This window comes from Amborella trichopoda, chromosome 4 (genome assembly GCF_054954075.1).
Source record: "Amborella trichopoda isolate Santa Cruz 75 chromosome 4, AtrichopodaSantaCruz75HAP2 v2.0, whole genome shotgun sequence".
In the NCBI taxonomy this organism is placed as follows: Eukaryota; Viridiplantae; Streptophyta; class Magnoliopsida; order Amborellales; family Amborellaceae; genus Amborella; species Amborella trichopoda.
The window spans coordinates 41,030,031-41,049,834 of NC_142339.1; the positions used below are offsets into that span (position 1 = coordinate 41,030,031).

Sequence of the window (19,804 nt, forward strand, 5' to 3'; positions counted from 1 at the left end):
CAAAATAAGTTTTAGGAGAATCTAAAGGGGAAATAAATTTAGATAAAGAAACTTGGTGGTGGAGTGATGAGGTTCCAAAGGCCATTAGCGAAAACTTGGTGGTGGAGTGATGAGGTTCAAAAGGCCATTAACAAAAACAATCATGCTATAAAACTTGACAGTGTAATAAAAATTATCAAAATTTTAAAGAATATAAAAATGCTAAAAAAACTTTAAATAAATGATAAGTAAATGTAAACTTAAGGCATATGATAATCTATAAAGTAATCTGAGAACAAGAAAAAGTGAAAAAATAAGGAAAAGTGAGAGAGAGAAAAACTGTAGGTCAACGAAAGGTAGAGAGTTTGTTTTCAAAAGATTATTAAATGACAAACACAATGGGAACGTGGCAGTAGAAGGAACCGTTGGCATAAATGAAGGCAGAGATCATAGACACATTTGTAAGATTAAGATATCATAAGTGAAAAAAACTTTGAAAATGATGAATATAGGAAATAATTTAGGACCATATGGTATATTGATAGAGGTTTGAAAGTGCATGGGGGAGATTGACATTGATTGGCCGACCACACTATTTAACAAGTTGTTGAAAATAAAAGAAAATGCCAGATGAATAAAGAAAAAGTATTGTGGTACATATTTACAAGTTCCAATGAGACACGCATAATTGTGCGAGCTATCGAATGATCAAACTTATGAGCCACACGATGAAGCCTTGAGAGAGAGTGATTAAACAACGACTAAGGCATGGAATAAGTGTATCAGAAAACCAATTCAGTTTTATGCTAGGGAGGTCAACAACCGAGGTTGTTTTCCTACTTAGGCAATTGATTGAGAAGTCTAGGGCAAAGGGAAAAGACTCCACATGGTCGTCATTTATCAAAAGAAAGGTTATGGTAGAGTCCTCGATATTTGATTTGGTGGGTGTTAGAAAAAAGTCTCCAAGCACTACATCAACTTGGAGACAGATATGTACGATGGAGCGCTAATTATTGTATGAACAACTAGTGAAGAGACGAGTGAGTTTTCAGTGACAATATGTTTACATCAGGGGTCAGCAAGACCATACGACTTTGTCTTAGTTATGAACTGTATGCACCTACAAGATGAGGTATCATGGTGCATGTTATTCACATATGATATAGTTTTGATTGATGATGCCCAAAACAGTGTCAACACAAAATTAAAAATTTTGAGGGATGCTTTAAAATCTAAATATTTTAAAATTTGCCAGACTAAAATATAGTATATGGAATACATGTTTAATACTAATAAAGGGTAGAGATGAGGAAGTACTTTAGATTGACGTCTAGGAAATACCAAAAAAAAACACACTTTAAATATAATTAAGGAAAATAGAGAGATTATGGAAAATATCACACATAGAATTAAAGCTGGGTGGGAGAAGTGGAGATGTGCAACAAGAATTTTATGTGATCGTTGCGTACCAATGAAGTTGAAGGGCAATTTATATAGGACAACTGTGAGACTAACATTGCTCAATGGTGCAGAATGTTGGGGCGGTCAAAAAACAATATACCCATAGAATGAGTATAGTAGAGATGAAGATATTGAGATAGATGAATGGAGAGACAAAAAGGGATAGATTCAAAATAAATATATTAAAAAAAAATTAAGTGTGGCGTTAATAGGCGATAAGATGATAGAGAATGGATTTATGCGGGCTGGCCCCGTATGGCGCAGACCTAGTACAATACATGTTAGAAAGTGTGAGGTAGTTCAAGTGGAAGGCTAAAAAAAGCAAGAGGTAGGTCCAAAACGATATAGTTGGAAGTCATTAGAAAAGATATAGGAATATATGGCCTCGGATATGACTATTAATAGATTATAATGATGGACCAAGATTCGTGTAGCTGCCAATTAGTTGGGAAAGGGCTTTGATGATGATGATCATTGGGGGTAGAATAATTTTTTTTAGATAATTACAGGAGTTTTTAACACAAAAACTGCATTCTTAAGTTAGAAGATTTAACATATTTTTATCACTTAGGGTTAGTGCCATATTTAAATACACCCATGTAAGATCCCATAAAAATAAGGTAATTTATTTCAATAGTATTTAATAAATAAAAAATTATATAATATTACAACTTTACTTACAGATGTAAGGTTGCCATAATCAATACCATCTATTTTATTTAAACAATATAGATTCAGCACTATCTTAAAATATTTGTTACTTTTTTACACGGTATTAAAAAATATGTTAAATCTACACCGTCTAACTAAAGTGACAATATGGAATATTGCGACTTTTATTTTAGAAATAAGGTTGCCACCTTATATAAACTACGCCTTGTAAAAAAATATCCTCACATTTTTCAAATTTACATGCATGTTTTATTTTTTTCTCAATGCCCTTAATTTGGAAATTGCAAGTTCCAAACTGACTTCTTTCACATTTTAGTTTTGTTGTTTTTTGGAACTCCAACTTCTAGACATATTGTTTTTTGGTTAAAAATTAATGTTGGAACTTGGGGTTTTGAACTTAAATTTTGAACAAAAAAAAATAATAATTGAGACTCCAAGTTTCAAATCTATTCCATTTTCAATTTTTTTTCAAATGGTTAGTTCAGAGTTTCAAATTCCAAACATATTTTAGAATTGGAAGTTCCAAACTAACAATTAGGTAAAAAGTGAAAAAGAACAACAAAAGAGGTTCGGAATTTGAAATTCCAAACGATATTTTTGTCGAGATTCAAGTTCGAAACTTCAAGTTTTGAACATCAATTTTCAATAGAAATATATGCTTGGAACTCAAAGTTCTAAACTAACAAATTGATAAAAATAAAAATAAACAAATAAATAACAAGAATGATTTAGTACTTGGACTTTTAACGGAAGGCATTATGGGAAAGAAAGAAAAGAAAAAAAAGAAATGCGAATGTCTGGGGAAGCAAAATTCCATGGGCATTTTTAAATACCTCTAAATAATGGGATATTGACATTAATTTACTGGATTTTAATTATAGATATCGAAAAACTAATAGAGTTTGCTCACTAAATTTACAAGTGAGCGTTGTCAAAATACACTAGAGGTATCGAGTATTTAACATTTTGCCAGTGTGTGTTTTGATTTAATTTCAAAATACCCATCAAATATATATAATTTTATGTTAGAAGAGAATAAAAAAAATGTAACCTGTTAAATAGTTGATTGGAACGTGTAAAGTAGTTGGTAATATGGTGTATGTATAGAGCCGCGGTTCTCAACAATCAAAGTAGAACAAACTTTCAAATAGTGTCGAGAAATGTGGTTTTAATATTGAAAATCTTTGCTATAGCCTTAAAATATATTTTCATATCTAATTATAAAATTTAAAGCTTGAAAAATAGCGTAGATCGAACGGATTTATGAAAACTTGAAAATCTTGAAAATTGACAGTCAAAAAATGCATTACAAGATGTCTTATTTCCAAAACTTGAAATCCATTTTTTTTTCTCATGTTTATGCGTCTTTATGTCAGACGATCAATTTGAGAATATTTGAGCATCAAAACAACATCTTCTAGTGAAATTTTTGAGGTGGGCTTTAATTTTATTGTTTAGAGCCTCGGCTCTACATAAACTTTTTCCTTTTGATATAATATTTCTCAATTTTAAAAAATAAAGATGGAGACTAGAAGAGGAAGTAAGAACAAATAATTTAATCAAAATTTCCAAAATTTGATTGCATATATATGAGTAAATAACTCACAAATTCTAAACTTCCCCATAAAAAGTCCAAGTCCTTTAATAGGTAACATACACCATGTCTAAATCTTGAATGGCCTGAGCCTCTCGTCTTCAAACTAGTTCATTTGGAGATGGATTTTTCCGCCTCTATGTATTTAAAAAATCTTTTGACTCTCCTTTATTATTTTAAATCCAATCCTTCCTAGAAATTCCCCAACCATATAAAGAGCCGTGACCCTCCAATTTGCAGCAGGAAAAATTGTTAAGGCCGTATAGCGGCTCTCTGTATCGAAGAGAAGGAACAGAGAGGGAGAGAGAATGACCTCTATCTCCTTCTCAATGGCTTCTTCCTCATCCCGCCTTATCCTCTCCTCTTTCGTCGGGGACTGCCGCATCCAATCATGCCCATCTCTCTACTTTCGCTTCGGTTACAAACCAGGTTCTCTTTCTCATGTCAAACATTTGTATTGCTTTTGTTTTTCTTCTTGTTCCTTCTCTTCTTCTGGTTTTTATCTTCTTTTCTACGAGGAACGCCCTGAGCCTTTTTTAGTTGTAGAAATTGGTCTGATATTCCAGTATTCTGGTTAATTAAAGGTGAGCAACACAAATACTAATTGGGTTTGGATTTTTTTTCCTTTTTTCATACTGGGAATATGGCTTAACCAGTAGTTGCTATTCGCTTGGCATAATCTCTGTAGTTGTGATCTCTTTCTGTTTGGTAAGAACTGAATGTAGTTACATGGTGAAAAATAACTTTGAAATTTAAAACACATGCCCGCAGATTTTATCATATAGTAAGGAAGTTATGTAGATCTTGGAATAGGGTAAATTTGTCCAGTGGGATCATTTGTAATTGTATTTAGTGAGTTTTTTTGGAGAACGTACTTAATGTGGTTTGTGGTTTGTTTATTTACAATCTGGGTTGCATTTTTAGGAGGTGAGTTTATGTGAATTTAAATAAATTACGCCAATAACCAGCTGAAGGTGATTCTGATGAACTGATAATGGGCTAGCGATTATCGATTTCCCTATCATCCGTAAATTTGATTGTTTAGAGCCTCGGCTCTATATAAACTTTTCCTTTTGATATATTTCTCAATTTTTAAAAATAAAGTTGGAGCCTAGAAGAGAAAGTGAGAATGAATAATTTCATCAAATTTTCAAAAATATGATTGCATATATATTAGTAAATAAGTCACATGTATCCTATTCTAAACTTCGCCTTAAAAAGCCTTCAATAGGTAACATACACCATGTCTCTTGGAAGGCTTATCCTCCCATCTTCAAAATAGTTCATTTGGAGATGGATATTTCGGCGTCTACTCTTCCACCTCTCCGCCAACAAAGATTCAACCATCGCTGAAGAGATGGTCCTATTAGGTGGCAGAAGGTCTTGGAATCCCTCTTTCAAAAGGAACTTAACCGAAAAAGAGACTCCACTCTTCATCTCTCTGTCTGCTGCCCTACACCCCATCTGCTTATTTCCCTCAGGGACTGACTCACTGGTATGGACTCTCTCTCCCCAGGTATCTTCTCAATAGCCTCCTTCTACAACAACAAAGTCATTCAACCCACTACTTACCCACTGAACCCCACTTCCGTTCAATCCAAAGTCTGGTCAACCATAGCTCCTCCAAAAGTCCAAACCTTCAATTGGATAGCTTGCTGCAACGGGCTCACAGTCGATCACCTTCAAAGAAGAGGACTTTCGCTTCCAAACAGATGCAGTTTGTGCCTGCACGAGGAAGAGACTAACCCTCACCTTTTCCTACATTGCAGTCTGGCTTTTGAACTTTGGAGCCGTATTCTTCAGCTGTTTCAAATTCAATGGGTTCTTCCACCCTCAGTCAAGGCTCTCATTTCCTCCTATCCCGGCTACCATTGGCCTAAGGCTGGCAGAACTTTGTGGAAGTCCGCAATTGCTGCAACCATTTGGGTTATTTGGATAGAGAGGAATGAGAGGGTTTTCCAAGGCTACAAAAGAGAAGTTCTAGTGTTATTTTAGAAGGTTACGTCATTGGTAACCTTTTGGGCTTCTTCTCGCAAGGATTTTGTAGGGATCCCTTCTAACACATTTCTTAGTCAGTGGGACAATCTTTTGAACCTCCAACCTCACAAGAAACAAAGACCTCACAACAGGGTGGCCACTTTGGTCAACGCCATCAAACTCTTGATGGTTATTCACTGGGAAACCTAGGGCCATCAGGGGCAGGAAGGGTATTTCCTGATCACAACAGCAATGTTCTCCTCATCTACTCGGAAAATGTGGGACATGGAGATTCCCAGTTCGCTGAAGTGTTGGCTCTCTTGCTGGGTCTTAAAAGATTCAACCCCTCTTGGGGCCAACTCTTGGTGGTGGAAGGAGACTCCCAAAACATCATCTCTTGGGCAGCAGGCACCTCCCCTTCTCCTTGGTGCCTCTCCATGATTTTTGATGAAATCAACCATATATGCAGGGATATAAATGTCTTATGGAGGCATACTTGTCGGACGTCGAACTAGCTCGCTGATCTTCTTGCTAAAGACGGAGCACGGTCCATCTCCTTTTTTGCTTTGGACTACAGAGGCTTCCCAGGACTATAGTTACCTTTCCTTTTTTGTTGCATTCGGGCGTCTCTTATAAGCCCTTTTTGCTACACTCTAATTTTTGTAATCTGGCAGCACAGGGCCGGTTTTTTTGTATAGGGTCTTCAGACCTATTTTTTTGATCGAGGTACCCGCCTTGTGGGTACTCGTGGTCCCCTCTTTTCCCCTTCACTTGTACTCTCTCTCTTACAGCAATACGAAGTTAACATTATAAAAAAAAAATAATATTTCGGCCTCCATATATTTGAAAAATCTTTTGACTCTCCTTTATTATTTCCCTTATTTAGCTATTTCAAATCCAATCCATCGTAGATATTCCCCAACCACATAAGAGCCTTGGCACTCCAATATGCACTTGGAAAAATTGTTAAGGCTTTATAGCGAATCTCTCTCTTGTAGAAAAGGAACAGAGAGAGAGAATGACCTCGCTCTCCTTCTCTATGGCTTCTTTCTCATCCTGCCTTCTCCTCTCCTCTTTCTTTGGGGACTGCTACATCCAATCTTGCCTATCTCTCTACTTTTGCTTCGGTTACAAACCAGGTTCACTTTCTCACGTCAAACATTTGTATTGCTTTTGTTTTTCTTCTTGTTCCTTCTCTTCTTCTGGTTTTCGTCTTCTTTTCTATGAGGAACGGTCTGAGCCTTTTTTAGTTGCAGAAATTGGTCTGATATTCCAGTATTCTGGTTTATTAAAGGTGAGCAACATAAATGCTAATTGGGCTTGGATTTTTTTTTTCTTTTTTCATACTTGGTTATGGCCTAACCAGTAGTTGGTATTTGCCTGGCATTGTCTCTGTAGTTGTGATCTCTTTCTGTTTTGTAAGAACTGAATGTAGTTACATGGTTAAAAAGAACTTTGAAATTTAAAACACATGCCCTCATATTTTATCATATAGTAAGGAAGTTATGTAGATCTCAGAATAGGGTAAATTTGTCCAGTGGGATCATTTGTAATTGTATTTAGTGATTTGTTTTTGGAGAACGTACTTAATGTGGCTTTTGGTTTGTTTATTTGCAATCTGGGTTGCATTTTTAGGAGGTGAGTTTATGTGAATTTAAATAAATTACGGCAATAACCAGCTAAAGGTGATTCTGATGAACTGATAATGGGCTAGCGATTGTCCATTTCCCTATCATCCGTACATTGAGACATGGTTTTTGGGCTTGGCTCGGCTGTAGAAATTGTCTTGGGGCCTGGAGGAGTTACTCGGTCAAGTCCGAGGCCAAAGCTTCGAAAAACTAGATAAAAGAAGGAAAATCCTGAAGAATCTGTAGAAGTAAATGATAATAAATTGATTAAAGGCCATTATCCAGCAGCCCCTCGCACTGCATTAGATCAATACTGCGGTGGCCATCCACCTTCCATCTGGTAGATTGACTAAGAAGCAAAGATCCATGAAATCTCCTCTAACGCCACTAAAACATATAAGCCCAAGTGCAAACATATACTGAGATTAGTACGACACAGTTTAATTGAGTCAGCCAACTGGCCCAAACACGTGCGTCTCCTCATGTATTAGATATAGATGGACGTCAAGAAATGATGGTTCCACTATACCTCAAAATGAATGGTGGAGAGAGAGAGAGAGAGAGAGAGAGAGAGAGAGAGAGAGAGAGAGAGAGAGAGAGAGCTCAAATCGTTAATTTGACAACTAGGGGGCAGAGAGAGTTTAATCCACACCGTCCTTCTGGAAGGTCCAAAATCGTTTTGCCAAGAGCCCTCGGAGCTTTGATAACCAGTTGTCCTTGTCAATTAGTGCTGTCCAGGGAATTCCTTACACGTGTTTCAATTGCACAACGTTCTGTCTACCTTTTGACACGCGTCTAGCCCTGCTTCCATCTCAAACCCACCCTGGATCACCACATTAATTTACTGTCCTTCTTTACTATACATAAAACCCCAAGTAGGGCAAGGTCTCGGGCGTGTCCGAGTTGGACTTATCTAGGTGTAAAATACTGGGTTGAGATTATAACAAATGAACTTTATAAAACCTATAACCTTCTTGTGAAGTCGAAGTAGCACCCATTGTTGGATGAATTGTTTGAATCAGGAAACCCTGTTTTTTCTCTTGTTAGGGGCAAAGGATTCCGAGTGTATATCATTGTTTGTTAGTGAAAATTTTCACTGTTTTTAGAGCTCTGCCTTTCTTAACAAGAAGTCTAATTCATATGGTGGAATAGCACTTAGGTGAACTTTATATGGAAAGAAAAATAGCTTTTTCCTGCTATTTGAGAAAATATTCATGAATCATAAGCTCTGGACAATTGGGTTCTAATTCTGCATTTGAGTTCCTTGGTACGTTTGAAACAACAAAAAACATGCTGGACATCTTTCAGAGTCCCTCATTGAACGTGTTCACATATCATTGATTTTTCTGATATATGGATACAATTCATTTGATATGGTAGGAGTGTACAACTTTGATTGCTCAGAATAGTGATTGAGTTACAATTCCTTATTTGAGTTCTCTGATGCCTACATTGCAAGAATGCACATGCAGGAGATGTTTTAGAGTTTCCCATGCTGACATGCCATTGGCTTCTGTACCACAAGGACAATTATTAATTTATTATTTCCGTAAAGTTTGTTGAAATACATGCCTGGCTGTGCTAGGTACACCCACTTGGATACATCATGGTACACCCACTTGGATACATCAGCATGTGTGCATACATTTTCTATATGAATTTTTAGCGAAGTGGTGTTTGATGCTAAATTTCTAGCTGCATGTTTTTGTAATGTGTGTTGTTGTATATTATTTTCTTAATATCCAAGACAGGTTGGTGATCTCCTCAATTCTCATTTTTTTCATCCAATAATTGAAATGCCTTTCAAGTGAAATCTACAAATACTGAAGTACATAATGGAAAATGAAGGAGTAGGAGCCACACTATAGTGATGTGGAATTCTATAATTGCAGTGTTTTTAATCCCACTCAATCAATTAGTATTTAATACCCGTTTCTCTAATTCCTATCTTTCATTTAGTGACTCACTATATTTGTTTATGAGAAACTTTTGTGTTTGATAAAGGAACTTGAAGTATCACAAGTAAGACACCATTAGCTTATTTATTTATTTATTTATTTTTGCAACCGTTTATAGTTGATCATTAAATGTTAATGATGTTCTTGGAATCTCCTTTGTCACCCGATACTTTTTGGGTGCCGGGGGTCTCAACTTGCTGAGAACCAAAACTTGATGGGAACCAAGGTTTGACTAAATGCATTCAAGTTATTGCAAAGACTTGGGTGGTTCTGTTTAGAGTGTCACCCAAGTCGCTGTAAAACTTAGTTTGTTTGGCATGTTTTAGTAACTATTTTGTCCAACAAATGAAAATTTATGTTTTAGTTTTTTTGGGAAGGGAAGGGTATTAAAGGTCTAAAAAAGGTTGTACCCCAATTTTTAAAGCCCTATACTTGTCTTAGATTTGATAAAAAAATCCCTAAGAAAATGGATTTGAGTGTTTGAATGTGGGTTGTATTATAAAACTTGAAACTGGGTGGAGCCTTGTCTGAGCCAGCTTGGCAAGTTTTAAAGAAAGGAGAGGAGAAGATAAAAAAATGCCAGGAAAATTAGTTAAATCCTTGAAAATTAAAAAGGGATAAATGGTTTCAAAATAATAAATAAACTTATAGATACTGAGGGATACAAATAATTTTTTTGGACGTGTTTGGCATGCATCTAGTTGTCCAATAAAGACAATTTTTAATACTGGTATACAACAATTGTTGAGAGTCATCGTTGCTCTCATGATAATGATTGATTGGTGAAGCCATTAATAAGTTAGGAGTCCTATGCGGATTCTTATTTGCTGGGAGTACTTAATTGGTTAGGAGTTCCTAATTGATAGGATTTAGTAAGTATGTGCTAAGGTTTCCAAGTATGATTTACATATAGATGGGTGTGTGAGAGAGAGACAGAGAGATCCCAAGTAGATTGTAGAGAGGCGTTGCTGTGAGAGATAGTTGAAAGAGATGGACAGTGTGAAACGAGAGATAGGTCTGTGGCTTTTTTGATGTCATTCCATTTTGTTCTATGTTATTTTGTTAACAGATTGAACTTTCTCTCTTTATATTTGGGCTGGATTGATTTTTGATGTATGTTTGGTTTCCTTGTGTTTTCAATTTTGCACGAGTATTTGTTGAGCACATTAATTTTCCACTGCGTGACTCAAAAAGTGTATGTGAGCAAGTTTCACGATTTTGGGTACTCAGCTTGAAAGATTGGAGCATTGGAAGTTGGAACCTAAAGAATATGATAGACAACATGAGTTTGTTTGTTGGGTTGAGATGCTTGGCAACCACAGCTACATCGACTGACGATCATGGATGGATTTGTATTTCCAAGGACAAGATCTGCAAGAGACGGTGTATTTCCAAGGACAGCTACAACATTGTCTCACCAGCAGTCAGTTTTCCAAAAAACTCCGAGCGCTAGGCAGCCGGTGGGTCCAGGCGGCCCAGTGCCTAGGCAGGCGCCAAGAACTTAGGCAAACGCCAAGAACCTAGGCGCCCAAGTAGAATAAAAAGTTATTTTAAGGTTATATTTTGCGTAAAACTTTTTAAAATGCATATCGAGATATTTTAGTCCATAATTCTATGCATTTCAAATCGAGACATTAAAAAATGCATATTGAGACATAATTTAGTCCATAATCCAAAATTTTACCTATGAGATGTTTTCTAATCTCAAAATCTTTTAAAAAACCCTCAAAATAGACCTATAAAACCTCAAAAATTAAATATAATATCATTGGCTGATGTTTAGATCGATTTCTTGTAACTATGAAAAACCCTTCGATTATATGGAAATCATAAAAATCTAGTTTTTGAGGTTTCTCTCTCCCTCTCTCTCTCTCTCTCTCTCTAAAATAGACTCTAATGGGGTTTAGGTTCAACTTTTTCCCCTCTTATTTTTATAAAACAACAAAAAAATACCCTTCAATGAGCGCATTTCTTCATCCTGGGTGGGGCCTGTTCCCTGAGTGGCCACCCAAGGCTGAGCGCTCGCTTAGATGGTTGCCCAAGCACGGGCAGGCTGCCTATTTTTACTGACTAGGCCTGGGCCTTTGGACCGCCTAGGCGATGGGCGGTGCTCCTTTTGGAGCAATGCTGTTGCCAACAATGGAAGCAATGGAGACTTGCATAATGGAATATCCTAGTAGGCAAGGCACTGTGTGCCCTGAAAGTATCGATCCTGGAAAAGTTCATGGACCACATCAGAGACACAGACATCGAAGGAGGTATGGGATGTGCTCTCGTCCTTGTTCTGGTGAGTGAACAATTCCTGGTTGAAGTTGTTATAGAATGATGAGCTAGGTTCATCGACCTATGGTTCACTCTCGGTTTCTCAATTCTTCATGAACATGGGAACCTGTGCAACAATATCTCGCAACTTGATGAGGAGTTGTGGATTGGTGAGAAGCATATACAGAGGTTGATCCATCAGCAGGTTTAAATTAGAGTTTCATGGGTTTTTGACTGCTGTCCAAGAATGGCCCACACAATCCCCACTAACCGAGTTGGAGAACCTTCTGGCCAATCAGGAGTTTCTAGCAAGACAAATGGTAGAGTTCTTTGTGAAGGAGAGTGAGGAGTTTGTGGCAACCCAAGGGCAATGGGAGAGGAAAGACAAAATTAGCCCTCGAAGTTTGACCCTAGGCCAAAAGAAAGACGACAGCAGTGGATAGTAGTATTCGTTGCATGCTTGACATTGCTGTGGAAAGCCATGCCACTTCTTGAAGTAGTGCCCATAGTTACTGCAATCTCTCATCCAAGGTTGCAATTCCGATTTGGAATCCCGATTATGTCATTTTGACAAGGAATCTTCACATAATCTGTTTTCATAAAGTCAGGAATCTCGATTCTTTATTTTGAAAATCTCGATTCCAATACTTATAGAATATTGTTTCTAATATTTATTGATTTAGTTATTGTTGAATCACAATTCTACATTTGTTGAATATGGATTCCTCATCTAATGATACTTTCTCCATCAAATTAGAAACACAAACATAAGGCATGAACTTCAAATTAAAACAACCCAGAAGATATGAAAAGCAATAAAAAACTCGATTCCAAAGATATCATAATCTTTATTCCATATATGAAAGAATCTCGATTCCATATGGGTCGATTCCAAATTGGTCAGAAACTCGATTCCAAAGAGGATAGAATCTAGATTCCATACATGTAGGGATCTCGATTCCATTTGGGTCGAACCTTGATTCCTATAAAATAGAAATCTCGTTTCCCGCAATTCCCCTTGCACGGATGTCAATTCCGAAAGTAGTCTAGCCAGTCGTGATTCAACGATTTCGATTCCTAAAACGATTCAGAATCTCAAGCGTTTCCAACATCTATGGTACTGTCGAATGCCAGGGAAGACTAAAAATGGGAACGTAGTGATAGATGGCATATAGTTAGTGTCGGTAGGCGATGGTGACTGGGATGCTGGATGCGCAATTCGGGTTTTTGCAAGTCGTGGACATAACTTTTATGGGACTCCACCATGCGGGGGAGATTTCCATTGCTCTCACTACATTGGAGATGGATGCAACTAAGCCTTGTGCAAGTGCGGTTGTGGACTATGCATCCAATTTGCTGATAAACTCGGGTTGTTTGCACCACATGATTGGAGATCGTGAAAATTTCATGTGGTTGAGAAAGTCCAAAGGTAAATGTGCTGTAATGACCACTTGCAACTTGGTGCATCTGGTTGCCAATGTGGGTAACATGCATGTTAATCAATGGAGCTATGGTGGGCAGATTATGTTAGATGGTATTTCATGTTTCAATTATGGGGATTATTGAACGTGAAGATTGAAGAAGATCTGATTATACATGCGTGGGAAATGGAGGAGATGTATGTTTTGTCTGTGGGGACTACATTTCCGGTAGTTGGTGTTGTAGGCGATGTCAAAGGCAACATGATCATGGATGATGTTACAGACAAGCTTGAGGTGCTACAATTTTCATCCATGTCATCGGGTGGTAGAACTTCCACATGTATGTTAGTTATTCCTTGGAAGACTGGCATATGGCACGTTTGTGATGCAGCCAGTCGCAAGTTGCTTTTACACTAGAGAATTTACAATTTCGCATCTAGAGAGCTAAAGTGTAATTAATACAACAAAATCACGAGACTACATTACTTATGAACAATTTTATGTCAAAAAGCCTTCGGTCACTGTAGATCTCTACCTTTTCAAGTAAAAAGTACCATAGCTAAAGATATTAATCTAAATCCAAATATTTTGATACAAATATGTAAGTGCCTAAATAAATGTGCTATGAATCACTTATCCACTGCAAATCGATTCTCAAACACCGCAATTGAAAACCCTAATGTATCTTTGGAGTTGGACTTCAAATCTACTTGATCTGATGTTCATGAGTTTTTTCGGCAACTCAAGATCCCAAATAGAAAGATCTCAGTCCTTTTTTCTCTTTTTTCCCTTTTGTTTTTTTGGCAATGCAATGATAGATGTTTGAGGGATTTAAAATAGGGCCACAACCTTTCTTGGGCCTCTAATTTCTTTCATCCCAAACTACCTGAAAATCCGAAGCGTAAGTTTGGTTTCTGCTAGGCAAATTGGTTTTTGAAATGTGTTGAACATTGAACTTGCCCAGTTTCTAGCAATTCGGGTGAGACTCCCCAACTTGACGAGTCTGATATGGGGCCTTGCACGTCTCTTCAGTAAACTGGGCAATTCTCAGCGAAACAACCTTGCTTCCAAGAGAGTTGGAACCTTGCCGGGTCCAAATGAGCCGAGTAAGTCTGAGTTGGCCTCATTCACTTATTAAACATTGGATTTAGGATTTGGAGCTATTGAAAGATTTATCTAACTTTGGATCAAGTAGATCCAAAGCCTTATGATTGTTGAGGATTGATTAGTGATTTACAGTTCTTTTGATCACACCATTCATGTTTTATCCTTAAAAAATTTTGGTTTTATGTGATAGCTTTGGATGGGTATTTTCTTCAAAAGACTCCAGATCTGAAGGGATCCATGGTTGTTTGACATAGATTTGGTTTTCCTTTCCCCAAAAGGCTAAGTGATCTGATTATACCCTACACGACGATATGCTTGTAGGTGGTGTAACCTCGTAATTTTGTTTTAGTGCTTGCACATTTGTACTATTGTTTTTTTTTTGATAAAGTGAAGTATTTCATTAAATAAGATAGTAGTATTTACAAGTGTTGGGAGCATCCTATACAAAAATTGGGAACTATCGGAGCCTTGAAGGGGATAGGTTGTCCCTCTAGAGAAAAAACAGGAAAAGAAAACAGTCTAGTACTTTGACAACAAAAAGTTGGCGCAGCCAAATGGTGAAAGGGTTTATAAAACACCCTTTTTTACAACGTAAATGCAAGTGGTGAGCAAAAATGGAAGAGAAAATCTGCAGCTAACTTCAAGGAGGTCCAAGACTGTTTGTAAGATTGGCTTCATCATTGGCCACGAGATATGCGAACTTGTTGGATGTCCTGAAGATATGCCTCCATAAGACGCTGATATCCCTGCAAATGAATTCAATCTCATGAAAGATCGAAGCTAAGTACCAAGGTGGTATGGACTTTCCTGAAGCCCAAGAGATAATATTGTATGCGTCCCCTTCAACTATCAAGTGAGATCCCCATGAGGGGCTTGAGCCCCAACGACAGTGCCATTGCTTCAGCACGTTGTGAGTCCGTTTGGCCTAGGGGTTTGGTAAATGTAAGTAAAATATTCCTCTCGTGATCTCGGAAGACTCCACCTGCCCCGTCTGGGCCTGTATTGTCCCTTGAGCAACCGTCAAAATTAAGTTTGATAGTTCCCCTTGAGGGTGGTTGCTAGTTATTGGGTTTTTGAGTTTTTCGTGGCTAGTGAAATAGGATCCAATCTGTCGAGCGAGCCGAGCTGACGAAAAGCTTCCCCCTTTTTTTTTTCTTGCCATTCTAAAAACATCGAATCAAAGGGACTGCCTGGGGGGCAGGCCCGAGAGGAACGATATTATCCAAATGGCTTAGAAAAAAGTTTGTGGGTGTACCAGCGAAGACTTTGTGATTGGTTGCCCAAAAGGTTACCAAGATCTTGACCTTGTGGAGAAATGCAGGCCACTGCTGATAGAGTCCTTGAAATATCCTATTATTCTTTTCTTTCCAAATAACCCATATAAGCGCAGCACTGACAGCCTTCCAAATAATTTTTCCAGCTTTGGGCTAGGGCTTGTTGAAATCTGTGGATAAAAGAGATAGGATAGTAGGTGGAGTAACCCATTGTAAGCCATAAAGTAGTAAAAGCCGGCTCCATAGGTATCTCGCTTGCTCGCTATGAATGAACAGTCCTCATTTTGGCACATAATGCATTTGTTTGGAATATGGTTTCCCATCTTTTGCAATTGGTCTACAGTTAATGCTCTATGTGATCCAGCTATCCAGTTGAAAGTCTGGACCCTTGGGGGTGCAATCGATGATCAGACTTTAGATAGAATCGAGCGGGGGTTGAAGGGCAGAGTGGGAGATTGGGTGAGTCTCCTAAAAAACGAGGCGACTGTGAAGAAACAGGAGGGGGAAAGAGTCCACACCAAAGCGTCGTTCCCACTGATAGGAATGTAGCTGGCATGCAAGGTTGCTGAGAGTTGAATATAAGAGTGGTATTCATCATCCGAAAGGTTTCTCCTAAAAGACGGATTCCAAACTCTTTGCCCTCCTACGGTAACCACTTCGTCGGCCACTGTAGAGTCTTTATGTGAGGTGATGGAGTAAACCGAGGGGAAGAGTTCCCTTAGGGGGGTATGACCAAACCATAGGTCTGACCAGAATTTTACTCTCGATCCTTCTCTGGCGTGGAATCTGACATAATTATTGAAAAATGGAAGAGTGTGGGCAATCGAGTTCCACACACCTGAACTTCGACTTCGATGTCTCACTTGTGGCACCCAAGTAGTAGTTGGGATCTTGTATTTGTAGCGGAGAACTTGAGCCCACAGTGCGTCTGGTTGTATTGCTAGGCGCGACCACTACTTTCCTAAGAGGGCAATATTATGTTTGCTCAGAATTTTAATCCTGAATCCACCTTGTGATTTTGGTAGGCAAACTTTATTCCATGAAATGAGATGAAACCTTGTCTGTTCAGCTTGACCAGACCATAAGAAGTTCTTGGAAAGTTGCTCCAAACGTTTGGCAACTGAGGAAGGCATATGAAATCAAGACATAAGGTAGATCGGAATGTTTGCTAAGGTAGCATTGATCAGTGTTTTACGGCTTGCCATTGAAGGGAATCTTCCTGTCCAACTTGATAAGCGTCTGTCTACCTTATCTATCACCTTGGACCAGGGAAGGCTGAGATAGGTGGAAGGCAGGTCCTGGACTTGGCATTCCCAACTTGGGAACATGGATCTAATGTGATCAATCGTGATGGCCAACCCCATCATTTTAGATTTATCCATGTTGATCTTGAAACCTGTGGCATCCTGGAAACATCTAAGGAAAATCCTCAGATTTTCAACTTCTTGTGGGGTAGCATCTAGAGAGACGAGTGTGTCGTCTGCATACTGTAGGTGGGACACAACAGGTCCCTGAGAGGAGCTCTTGAAACCTGATAATAGGCCTTCTTAGTAGAGACGGGATAGGGATCTGCTGAAAACTTTAGCCACAATTGTGAAGAGGAAGGGAGAAAGAGGGTCCCCTTGACTTAGTCCTCTTGAGGAAGGGAAGTAGCCTCTAGGGGATCCATTGATGATGTTAGAAAAATATGGATGGGAGTAACATCCTTGCATTCGTTTTCTCCAAGTGTTACCAACACCCATCCTAGCCAGAATTTCGTCAAGTAAGGACCAATCAACATGGTCATAGGCTTTCTCCCAGTCTATCTTAAAGATCGGACCGGGCTTTTTTATGACATGTCTGGAGTGAATGCACTCGTGTGCTACAAGAGCACCATTGAGGATTTGCCTACCTCTGATGAAAGCTATTTGAGAAGGCGAAAGATAAACAGGAGGACCTGTTGAAGCCTAGTAGCCAGGACCTTGGATAGGATTTTGTAAGAAGAGTTGATGAGGCTAATGGGTCGGAAGTCTTTAAGTTCCTCAACCCCTTCCACTTTGGGGACAAGGGCGATGGAAGTTGCATTAATAGCTTTATGCAAGATGCCCCTAATGTGGAATTCATCAAAGAAAGCGATGAAGTCAGGACAAAAAGTGTCCCAAAAAATCTTGAAGGGCACAATAGGAAACCCATCAGGGCCTGGGGCCTTATCTTTTGCCAAATTGTTAATGGCCCCTACGATTTGATCTTCCGAGAAAGGTCTCTCGAGCCACGTTCTCCACTGGTCCGATATAGTGAGAAAATCGAGGGAAGTCATTCTGGGCCTACGGACCGAAGGGGCTACGTAGAGGGACTGGAAGAATTCCAGTATGGCTGCCTCAATTTCCCAAGGATGGGTAAGAGAGCAATTGTCCTTTTTGAGGATCGAGATGGTGTTATCCCTTCTACGACAGTTAGCTACTCTATAGAAGAATCCCGTGTTCAGATCCCCTGCTTCAACCATTTCACACGAGATCTCGGGAACCAGAAGAGTTCCTCTTTCTTAAGGTTCACAAAATAATCCAATCACGCACAGGATCTAAGGCTAGCTTCTTGGTCAGAAAGAGGCCTGGTTTCCTCTAAACGATCCAGAGATTGAATGACATGAAGGAGGGATGTTTTATTTTGGGAGTAGTTCCCAGGTATGGACTTGCTCCAGTTTTTCAAGGCTGCTTTGAGGAGTTGAATTTTAGTTTGTAGCTTGTACCCTGCTCTTCCCGTGACTATTGTGGACATCGAGTTCCACTAGAGAGGAATCAGTGTTAAGAGGGAGTCCTCTTGAAGCCATTCTAGTTCGAATCTGTATTGTTTGGGGCCTCTGTGTACAACAGTCGTATCTAAGAGCATGGGGTAGTGATCGGAAGTAGTTTGGGAAGAGAGAGGGCATGAGAACCAGGGAACGCCTGCTCCCATTCTATAGAGAGCAAGAATCTGTCAAGCTTGGACAAGGTGGGTTGAAGAGAGTGGCTGGACCACGTGAACCGACTTCTCTGAAGTGGGATGTTAATAAGCTCATTGCGGGATATGAAGTCAGAGAAGGCGTTCATACCCTTAGAGTAGGTTTGGGTAGTGTTCCTTTCGTGTGACCAGCTTATGATGTTAAAATCCCCCCCCAAGCACCAGCAGGGGTGTGGTAGGGAAGTAATATGATCCAATTCAGCTCAGAAGTTGGGTCTATCTGCATCTGAATTAGGACTGTAGACAGCTGTGAATTTCCAAAGAAGCCCATCATAAGTGCGAGAGAGTAGAATAGTAACCGAGAAGTCTCCAGAGTGGGAGGAGACCAGAATGTTATCTGAAGGGTCCCAGATAAGCCAGATGCCATCTGCAGCCCCATTTGCAGGCCGGGATACCCATTGGCTAGGTCTACATCCCCAGACGTGGCGAATAAGGGGGAGGGTAGACTCAGGAAGTTTTGTTTCAGAAATGGTCAGTATGGTGGGTAAGAACTTTGCAGTCATATCCTTGACTACAGTTATTTTGCGTGACTGGCCCAATCCTCTGATATTCCGCGAAAGGAGTTTCATGGGTCCGAGTGGAATACGGGGGTAGCTCCCTGGGTAGAGGTAAACCTGGCTGACCTTCTCGAGAGCGTAGTGGTGCAAGCCCACTGAGTTGGCGGGTTTGAACGCACAGGTAAGAGAGAGGAAAAGAGGTTCTGAAGTTCCCTTTGTCCCTTTGATCGCACCGTTATGCGGCTCTGAGTGTCGGCCTGTAAGAAAAGGTGAGCAGGTCCCTCGGATCCGTCATGTTCGAAGCCCATGACTTTATATATCTCCTTCATCTTTTCAAGGTGTCTGTCTTGTTCTTCCATTTAGTCTCGTCAACGGTGTTCGTCTCTACAGGGTGGATACTGGATTCAGCTTCTGGTGTGGTAGCTTGAACAGGAAGGGGGAACGTGTCGACAGGATGTGGCTCCTCAAAAGAAACAGGGGACGTAGAAATGTGATGTGCAGGGTGAAGGGGAGGAAGAAGATAGGGCGAGTTATGGGGAGGAGGGGGAAAGAGTGGGGGGCGGGGTGGGGGTGTAAAGGTCCCAGAGAGGAGAGCGTTGTAGGATCCTCGTGACGGTATCTATAAAAAGGAAGGGATGAGGAAACCAAACGGGGAAGGAAAGAGAGGGGAGAGGGAGCACCAACGGAGGTCTGAGAATGAAGGTAGGCAAGGTAATGGTGGATGTGCAAGGAAGAGTTGTCTGCCGACAAGTGGTGGTAAGGGGTGGGACAGCGGACGTGCATCATTCTAACGTGCCTGACCCGAACAAGGTAGGGGTCAAAGGGGAGATGAGGGGACAGCAGGCCTGAGACTACTTCAGGTTAAAGAGGGGAGAGGTGAGAAGAGTGAATCGAAGCTAGACCAAAAGGGAGCAAGTTTCTTTCCATAACCGTGCAGGAAGTCGAAGCAACAGAGGTAAAGGGGAAAGGAAAGAAGAGGAGAGAGGTGATACCAGAAG

General features: G+C 39.6%; 1 protein-coding gene across 35 annotated transcripts in view; it reads left to right on the top strand.

The window, feature by feature from the left end:
* The first annotated feature begins 3,947 nt into the window (after positions 1 to 3,947).
* MAP1D (methionine aminopeptidase 1D) overlaps positions 3,948 to 19,804 on the top strand; it is a 70,088-nt gene continuing 54,231 nt past the window's right edge. For 27 of the 35 annotated variants that reach the window (XR_016054521.1, XR_016054513.1, XR_016054514.1 and 24 more), the window contains exon 1: positions 3,948 to 4,135. Coding sequence is in view for 10 of the 35 variants with exons in the window: in XM_088865257.1 (XP_088721383.1) it covers positions 4,015 to 4,135 (121 nt within the window). In the remaining 25 variants the exon portion in view is untranslated. Of the gene's footprint in view, positions 4,136 to 6,638; positions 6,823 to 19,804 lie in introns of those variants that run through there. The other 8 variants (XR_016054519.1, XM_088865277.1, XM_088865264.1 and 5 more) reach the window with 5 other exon arrangements.